At 32.0% G+C, this 10028-nt stretch overlaps 1 protein-coding gene across 1 annotated transcript; it reads right to left on the reverse strand.

Moving 5' to 3' along the window:
* Nucleotides 1-1632: 1632 nt before the first annotated feature.
* LOC127731809 (leucine-rich repeats and immunoglobulin-like domains protein 1) lies at nucleotides 1633-9811 on the reverse strand. The gene is made up of 7 exons (XM_052240649.1): nucleotides 9779-9811; nucleotides 8072-8213; nucleotides 6639-6772; nucleotides 5875-6007; nucleotides 4700-4818; nucleotides 3013-3169; nucleotides 1633-1783 (listed from the first exon to the last, which is right to left on the reverse strand). The coding sequence occupies exons 1-7, from the start codon at nucleotides 9809-9811 to the stop codon at nucleotides 1764-1766; spliced, it is 738 nt and encodes a 245-aa protein (XP_052096609.1). The 3' UTR covers nucleotides 1633-1763.
* Between the last annotated feature and the right edge of the window lie 217 nt (nucleotides 9812-10028).

Consider the following 10028-nt stretch of genomic DNA (forward strand, 5'->3'; position numbering starts at 1 on the left):
TTAGAGCATTTAGTTTCCGGAATTTTGGTAGCACAAAAACATGTACTTCTGATCTTAGCAAGAAGACAAATATGCGTTCCTGTCTTAATTTCATATATTTGTTTTATTGTTGGAATGAAACTGTTAACAAGAGTTCTACAGTGATCACAAGTCCTGAATCAATCATTTGATACCAATATTATACAAAAATTTCACATTAGAAACTGCTATGCGTAGGAACTATTTTGTTCAAGGTAAGTAATATTCTTTCTTAGCGGTCCGAATTAATTCTTTATACCTCAACTAATCTGAAGGTCAGAACTGGCACAAGTATTTAAGCCATACACATCGGTCATAGTGTAGAAATTTCGAAGTCTTTTGAGAACAGCTCAAAATGACTGAAACTATAGAAGCCGTTTGATTATGACTAAGATGAGTTTTAATCTACAAAATTTTTCTGTTAATTTCTTTTTTCAGATCAGATGAGCTAACTGTGCATAAAGATAGCCTCCATATTTTGTTGCTGTAAATGTATTTTCTTTTGACCTAACTCTGTAAGACTTGGATAAATGTTAGTAAGGCGAGCCTGAATTTTACCTAGGATACTTATCAATGAGGCGGAGTTCCTTCTCTCATCTTTATATTTAATGAAGAGTAAAAGTAGCTCCACATTTTATAATGATCAGGTGAAGGATGACGACAGTGGCATATATGTTATATAAAGTTCTACTTAATATGAAAAAAGAAGTCATCGTTGACTGGTTTTTGGTATGGCTGTATGTTTAAAGATATAACAAGTTCAGGTTTAGCTTCCCCTAACTTTTTGCTGTCCTTCATTTGGAGACAAATTATGTTTGTTAATTTTTATATAAACATTGCATGTTTGTCTTTTGTGTATTTGATTGGCCTTTTTGTTAACTAGAGTGACTTCTACAGGTGCTAGAGAGACATTAATTCTAATCCAATGAAACAGTTCCACCTAGTTGTAAATAAATTGACAATTCTGTCTTCATTTAGAAAAATTCAAAAACTTACTTTGAATTCAAGACTCAATGTGTGTACTAATATCATAGCGTATTCAAATGAAAAAAGGCATCTTTCGAGTTCTAGAATGTACTAAACAGAAGGTCCAACATAGTATTAGCTAACATTCAAAATGTTTTTTTTTTATTTTTCAATTAAAAAAGCAAATTGGTTTGTGTTTATATTTTTAATGGAAAAAGGCGAGATAGTTTAACTATGTTCTTTAAAATATTTTATAAGTATATTATCTCCTTTGGAATTATTCCTAAAATGGTTTTTTAAAATTTGTGTACTGATGTGTAGCACATGATTTTTCAATAAATAATCAATCTTTTCTATTCTTCTAAAACGTAAACACATATAAATATCAAGGCAGAAATGGCAAGTTTGTGTTTTCAACTTTAAAGAACCTCTAACACAACACGTTGTAAGAGCATCGTGATAATATATATATTTTAACAAAAAGAATATATGAAATATTTCTGTTGTTAATTTCTCACACGATCTGTAAAAGACTTTACTTTGCCTTACTGTTGTTGGTTATGTTAATATTAAATAATAAGTTTAATTCAAAATTCATCATCAACTTTAAGTTTTTTATTGAAAAAAAAAATAAAGCACATGCATGCACATAATAATGGATATCTAAACATTAGAGCATCTTTTGTGAAGAAGACCAGATCTGAATCGGATTTTCAAAACACGTAGGTACGATGATAGAATATCTTTAGTAGACCATTAGTTGACACGTAACCGTTATCTTAACCAATGACATCTGTTGCTGAAAAACAAAATAATTTTAAAAATTTCCTTTAAATTTTCGTGTTTCTTAAAATCAATGCTTAAAACTACAGGACAATGGTAAACATTTCATGGGCATTCAACTTGAAGAGTTAGCAATAAATACAATTGGTAGGTCCAGCAAAGTTGATAGAACATCATGAAGGAAGGGAATGTCAACTGCCAGTGATAACTGAAAGTATGTTGGATTAGAAAAGGGGGATTGAAATTGTAATTGACCACATACATGAAGGGTTATTTATCTACAGAAAGTTTTACAATCTTCCTGCACGAGGGCATCCGAACCAACGCCCCAGTTTGACCGAACATTATAAGTTATATGGTTCGCTACTGACCCCCTACGGATCCATAGAGGGTTAATAAAATCCATAAGGGTTGAGGCCGAAGGCCGAATATCCTATGTATTTTCTCACCCTCTATGGTCCGTAGGGGGTCATTCGTGAACCGTATAACGAATTTATCGCACGCAGGACTTTTCCTGCCGCGTTTTGTAGAAAAAGAAACGATAAGTCTATTCATTTATACATCCATTATAGCCAGAAGATAAACGGAAACCTTATTTCTTGGATGAACTATTTGAATGACACCTTTATTTACTGTTACCTAACACTTTGACACAATTAGTCAAATTGATATACTTATCATGGTTGTCAATCCAAAATATCTCGCATGCTGAAAATTTTCAATGTATCATATAAGGGAAAGGCTTTTCTTTCCCTTAGATAATACATACATATTCCTATAATTTGAAGTCCGTGTATACAAACCAAGAGAAATTACCCGAAGTAATTGTCCAAACAAAGCTAGACCGGTAGAGTAAGCTAAATGTATGACCACGAATTACGAAACAGTTGTTTTTTGACATTAAAAATTAAGAAATATGCCTTATCGAAGGTAAATTATGCTTAATATTCAGGAGCAAATGATGACTTGCCTATCATGCCATATGTTTTTGTTTGTTAAAAAAAATGAAGTTTCCTGTCTCGAGTAATCTCTAATAGTGACATGCATGGGAGTAGTCTCAATCATATGTGAAGCAGGATAAGCACCTCTGATCAACTCCAGTTTTTTTTGTATATTGTGTTTTGTATACTATTTATCTTTTGGTCCTCTTTTGTTTTTGACCATTGCATTGTCAGCTTATGAATTTGATTATCCTCTTGGAATATTTTGACTTTCTTTAACTGTATGATGAAATTAAAAACATACATTGCTCAACAATAACATGTGCTGATGCTGACTCTGTACCAAACTCATTTGTAGCTGTACACGATAGTAAACCAGATGCCTGCATGTTGACCAACTGCAAAATTGTACCATTGTCAAACTTTACATGGCGTGGTAAACTCGATGACTGATGAAAAAACTGCAAAAATATATATTCATTTTTACTGTAATGCAGAATCTATAGTAAATTGTTAATTATATCATGAATTGCAATAGTAGAATATTAACTTTATCCTGATTTGCTATGGATATATCTACCATCATTTGGTTTTGATGATATCTGTCCATTGTTCCCCCTGACATAGCCTAAAAAAGGACAACTAAATTTGAAGCCAATAAAAGACTTATCAGTGACGCTCTAATCAAAAAGTTTCAAAGATCAAATAAAGTTCGAAATTGAAGGAGACGTGGGCTTTACGTCAATAAGATTCAGCAACCCAACGACATAAAGAAAAAACCAACTAAAATGTAACTAGAAGGTAGCATACAGTTTTCAACACAATAGACAAGTTTGTAAATGGTGTTATGATTCAATCATTTTTTTTATAACATTTTGTAAATGATGTAGCTGTTCTAAAACTGTTGTTTCAACTTTTAATGCAAAATTGATCTGAGACGATTTGGTCAGTTCATTTCGGTGTTTATGCTCTGAAGCATATAATACAGTAAACATTGTTGGTTTTGGTCCTACCTGTTTAAGGTTATCACAGAAACACGTGTTATGCGTATAGAAATCGTATATATATATATTTTTCAAAACTTAAATTGCAATGTTATACGTATACGTATGGATTAGCTCTGATGAATAATAAACTGATACTTTTTATCAGTCACTTTTGTTAGGGTTCCACTTTTCAAGTGTAACATTTTGTGAAATGGTGTTTGTCCATTCGTATATTTGTTTTCGCCAAATGTGTTTATTTCTAGATATGTTCTTGTTTGTCGCTGTTCTTTGTTAACCATTTAAGGTTCACCGCTTGTCATAGCCAAACACCTGTCCTCGTTTCTTTATTATGATATCATCAAATGATACTTACCATATGCGGAAGAGAATCTACTTACCTTTAAGCTAGCAGTTTAATTGACCGTTTGTAACACGAGGAAATGCCAGTACCAAGTCAGGAATATGAAAGGTGTTTTACATTCGTTTGATGCGTTTGAGCTTTTGATTTTGCCATTTGATAAGGGACTTTCCGTTTTTTTTAATTTTCCTTGGAGTTTTTGTTATCTAATTTTTGAAGTTTCTTGTAGACTTTTGTTTATCTTTTAGTCGTTTTTCATTTTTTGTCATATTTTTGTGGGTTTCTCTTTTACATGTTTTCAATTTGGATTGTCCCTTTGGTTTCTACAGTGTCTTCTTTAAGGTTTTCGCAGAAAATTGTTAAATAATGAATGAAACTTGAAAACTCTTAATTCTCAAAGTGAAACATTGCCATTAGTACCTTATAGATCATGTTTGAAAGAGGAATGAAATAATGTAATAGAGAATAGATCTTCAAAATCAATTCGATAATCGAGATTTGTTCAAAAAATTTCGGAACTTGATTTAAAAAACACAACCTTTTTCAACCTATTGTTTTTTTTAATTTTTTTGGGGTAAAAAAATTAATCTGGTATACGATTATAGTACCGTTTTGAAGACGCTACATGAGTACTGGATACTTCTTACCGAATTGAACTTCCATGTAATAATCGGAGGAGGGTGTCCAGTAGATAGACATGTATAATTGTGAGAATCACCAGGTTGACTAATAGATGGCAGTGGTGGAGACACTATAGTAGGTGCATCTTATAAAAATAATATAGAAAAATGTATCAGTTTATCAGAAACTTCATACAATTTTATGTGAAATAACGAAACAATATTCAAATAAACATAATGTTATTTAAAGAACCAAGAGAAAAATGTATAATTAGAAAAGAATGCTTTGGTGGTTAACTTAAAATCATGATCATTTAGCAATCAACAAGGTATATGCTATGTTTTACAATGTATTATGTATGATCATTACTTAAACACTTTTCTTTGAAAAAACAACATGGGGATGCTTTAAAAAAATAAAAGTGTTCACGTTATCACGAACAGGTCGATTTGTGTGTTTGTGTATTTTTTTCTCTCAATTAAACAATCAAGTTTTCAACATTTTGCATATACAACTGATTTGTTTTTTTTTTACATTTCTAGAAACATGATAAAGGTGATTGTTCGATGTTTACTTGTACTTGATCACAGTATAATAGTTACAGAAAAATTATACTTCACGGATACAAGTGTTGATTGCTTCCTATCCAGGAACAATATCGGATATAATCATTTCAAGACATCTTTCATTCGTGAAATCAAATGTTTCATTACATAAATTTATAATAAATCACACAACAAGAAGTAGTATTACACTTGCTTTTCCAAGTTTATTGTCTAAATACAAAGTATATAGATTTATATCACTGATTCCTAGTGTGATATAAGTTCAACGATTATTTGTGGAAGTTTGAGAAATAGAAAAAAACGGACTGAATCAAGTAAATACACTTTAATTTTGCAATAGTAACATATTTAAACTAGAATTGTAATTGCGAGCAATAGCAACGACATCCACTTTGAAGCCATTAAAGATTTAATACACAGATATGCATCACAACTCAAGTTTCTGCATATTTTCAGGAAGTTAAGAGCAGTTGTTACTGTTTCAATGGAAACGGACCCCATTTTGAACAATTCAAAAGTAACATGTAACATCTGCACATCCCAGTTTAATGTCATACGTGTTGGATTCATACTTTCATTCGGAACAGATTATTCATTCAAATCAAACGTTACGAGCTTTACACAGACGTTCTTACCATAGGTGACCTTAAGTATTATTTTTGCTTGACTTGTACCAGCATCGTTTGTTGCAATACAAGTGTAGAGTCCGATAGTGGCATTTGTAACTGTCGATATAATTAAGGTGTCACCAGTAGCATTGTAGTCTTCCTGCAATATGTTGCTTGTATTTATTCGAAACCAATAATGATGTGATAATAAACTATATTGCTAAATTATAAAAAAATAAACGTTCGTGTATATGAATCATTTTTGTCCTGTAATGCAGACCTCTTTTCAAAAACAGGATTCTAATTTCTTGTAAAACGTATGCTTATTATTTGTAGATGTACTTACGCCAACAATGTATGATCTTTAGATTGATATTATAGGTAAATACAAATGTAGTGTTTGTTGTAAGCTAAAACGGATCTGCGTCAATTGTACGATAAACAGTAATGATATGACGATTGAAATACCGGGGATGTCGAGTCGAGGTCTTGCTAATTGTTTGGGGAAATACATCAGGTTGGAGGGATCTGCAATTTTAGATAAACGGTTTTCATTAGCATGCTTCGTCGTGAACAGATTATACTCGCGAAACAAATTAAAAGTCTGGTATATTTTACCGATGTATGAGGTTGATAAGATCATGGCAACTATGAGTGTTCATTAGAGAAGGCCGTATGATGACGTTTTTGTGGTCTCTGATGGACATTTATCGCATTGGTAATTTTACATAAGCCTTATCAGTGTGTGTCAGTCAGATATGGTTTATAACATTAAAACAAATTTTACATACATGATTGTATAGCCATTTTACATCAGGGGTTGGATATCCTGTAACGTTGCAAACTAATTTAGCTTCTGTATAATAAAACACTGTCACCTCAGAAGGAGCTGTAATCACTGGGGCTACATGCAATGTATGTTTTGCTGAAGTTAAAAAGAAAACAATCTAAGTAAGTAAAGAGAGTAAGATGAAGTCTTACATCTTATGCCGAAGAAGTCATTCAGTCACAAAGGAAAAGGCAAGTTCACAAAACAGCACAATAACAAACTCGCTACGAAACAGAAGAACAGCTCGGCGAGCATCGCTCTTCAACCTGTTTCTTAAGCTCGTACACATAAATCTTATAATTCATAATTAATAGATGTTGAAAGTGTTCCGAAACGTATAGAGTTCATAGAGCTCTCAAAATAAGAGGATTATGATTTTAAGTCTCAAATCAGACTGGTCTTGACTGTGTGTTTATACAACGAGCACAACCGAAATAACGCCCAATTATTACGGGAAGATGGACCGTACAATTATATCCAAAATAGTATTAATCGACTAATTATTGAAGAAAAAGATCAAGATCATGCTTTCAAAAAACTGGTAAATTAAACTCTATTGCAACTGATAAGTATTGACAGGATTTTGGATTTTTAATCATAACCATGATAACCAAATTCACAAATTATCATCATTATCCCTGCATCTGTTCTTTCACTGATGAAGACATTCTAAAGAAGAAGCTGTTCCACAAGGTTTGTTTTCAAACTTTCTCACAAAGTTGTGACAAATTTGGATTTGCGATCGTCGTCCATAACCACAATAGTTTTAGAAATCCCAGTAAATCTTCATGTATACTCCAAGTAATTGGGTATCGTCCAATTTAGACGGACACCAAAATTTGCTACTTTGACAAAGGAAAACATTCATTCACACATATCACGACTCTAGTATGTGAACAAGTTTTAAGAAACAGCATAAGTGGAAAATACATCCTACTGTAAAACAGAAAATACATCCTACTGTAAAACAGAAAATACATCCTACTGTAAAACAGAAAATAAATCCTACTGTAAAACAGAAAATACATCCTACTGTAAAACAGAAAAAAATACACTCAAGGGCAAGTTACTTTTGTGACAAAGTACATGTAAATAACATATTATAATATAATAAGTTGATTCCTCCCAAATATAAGCATTATTATCAATACAACTAGATAACTGAAACAGTATTTCTAAAGAGTCACACCTTGGTATTGAAATAACAAAAACATACTGCTAAATAAGATATGCTGCTTTAAGATAAATAAAAAAATGACAAAATATTTACCAAAGAAAAGGAACGACCCAGAAAATGCAAATGTTTGTTTGAACATAAATATGCTAATAATCAAAGAAATTTACGGAATATAATGATGCGTAGATTATAAAGTTTAAAAAGAACCAACAACATACCAATAACATGTACATGGACAGCTTTTATATCAGTCCCGGCTCGGTTTGTTGCTATACACATATAATATCCACCATCAGCCAATGTCACATTTTGTATTATTAAATAATGGGCTATCTGTTGTGTGTTTCTCTGCAAGTTTGCCTGGAATAGATTTGAAAAACCGTCAAAAAAATGTGCGGATACCAGGAAGAAGGACAAAAAACCCCGATAATTGTATATATTTGTCGATAAAAAGGGAGATTTGCCAAGATAGCAATAAAGTCAAAGATGAACAAACTTGATCAAATTTTAAAGATGTGAAGTGAGAAACATAAGCCAACAAAACACTACAAATAATTGTTGCTATATATTATATGTATAGATATACTAGCTTTGTAAGTTGAATGTTTGATTTATCAATCAATCTATATAGATATGCACTGGATCGGTAAATAGTATATAAAGACAGTCAGATCGATTGAGAGATTAAATTAAGTCAATTTGAAACATTTCCCCTTCTTTTAATAGATACAATACTAGTATCTGAAGCTATTATGAGCTAACCAAACCTGATAGTTTAGATAGTGAAAATAACTCTCTATATATTTGGTGCGTTCGAACAGAATGAAGGCCATGATGAATGTAAATCCAGAAAATCCAATCGGACGCACACGATTTATAAAGTGTAATTTTCAATTACGCGTATCAATTAAATGGACAAAAATACGGGTAAATAACTAGATGTATGCATACAGATAAGCACTCATTCTGTACTGTTTCTGACAATTTTTCTCTTTAGATAGTTGAATTTTAGATTTTTCATCAAGCGAACTTAAACGATGAGGTTGTTCGTTAAAAAAAAGATATATAGAGGTATTCAAAAACAACAAAAAATGTATGAAACGTTTGAGCAATAGGCGACGCTTAATACTGTTATATGTATATTTACAAAATATGATGATTGCTTTGAATTGTACATACGTTTACGGCTCTCCATTTTATATCCGGAGGGGGAATTCCTTCTGCAAGACACGATATCTCGGCTAGAGGTGTTCCCTCTTTCAAAGTTCTATCAGTTGGTATGATTATAGTTGGAGGAACCGATACTTTAGATCCTTGAAACAAAAATCTTATGTAATGCCTTTCCACAGATGCATAGTATATTGATGTAATAAATGTAATAACATAGCATGTTACATGATTAAGTGGCAGTGTAATTTATACTCATTAGTTTTGTATTTTAATAAAGCGTTGTCAGTGGTTTAGTATTAAATACACACATTATGCCGATCTTAATGTGTCATTAACATATTTCTTAAGTTTTTTTAATTGTATATTTTCCCCCTTCAATATGATGTTGGTGGTTTGGGGTATTATTAGTCGTTGTCCTGTTATACTACTGCTCAACACTATTTGGTTTAACGAGAGATACTTTTTATTCGAAATAGGCTTCAAATTTAGATGGGCATCGTGCAATGTTAGTTATATTCCATGCATCGTTTATTGATTGTTTCAACAAAGAGTGATACTGATATGTCAACGAAACGAAAAAAAAAACCAATCATAATGACCAAGAAAACAAAACCAGAGTAACAAACAAAACTTAGAACTACTAAGAAACAAAACTACAAAGAAAACACGGCATTGAGGGACATAATCTTCCCCTCCCCCCTAAACATAAAAGAAAAAAAAGCAGAGGTTAACTCATGTGTTCGGAAAACGAATACCATATCTTGTTCAATCAGTGTCACCAGCTTCATTACTTTTATGACAAAATACGTTCACCTATCATATCAAGTGATTCCACATTAACCGATAGCGGGTTTCTGGCTGTTTTTTGTCTATCTCTAAGATAAATACATTAATATATAAGCATTCACTGTTGGTCAATTTTCTCTTTCAGGTAAGCGTAGGAATACGCTAATATCTTGGCAGGCATACAAAAAAAGAGAATATTGCATGGCTTTAAAATGAAAC

Source organism: Mytilus californianus, unplaced genomic scaffold (genome assembly GCF_021869535.1).
Source record: "Mytilus californianus isolate M0D057914Y unplaced genomic scaffold, xbMytCali1.0.p SCAF_20, whole genome shotgun sequence".
NCBI lineage: Eukaryota > Metazoa > Mollusca > Bivalvia > Mytilida > Mytilidae > Mytilus > Mytilus californianus.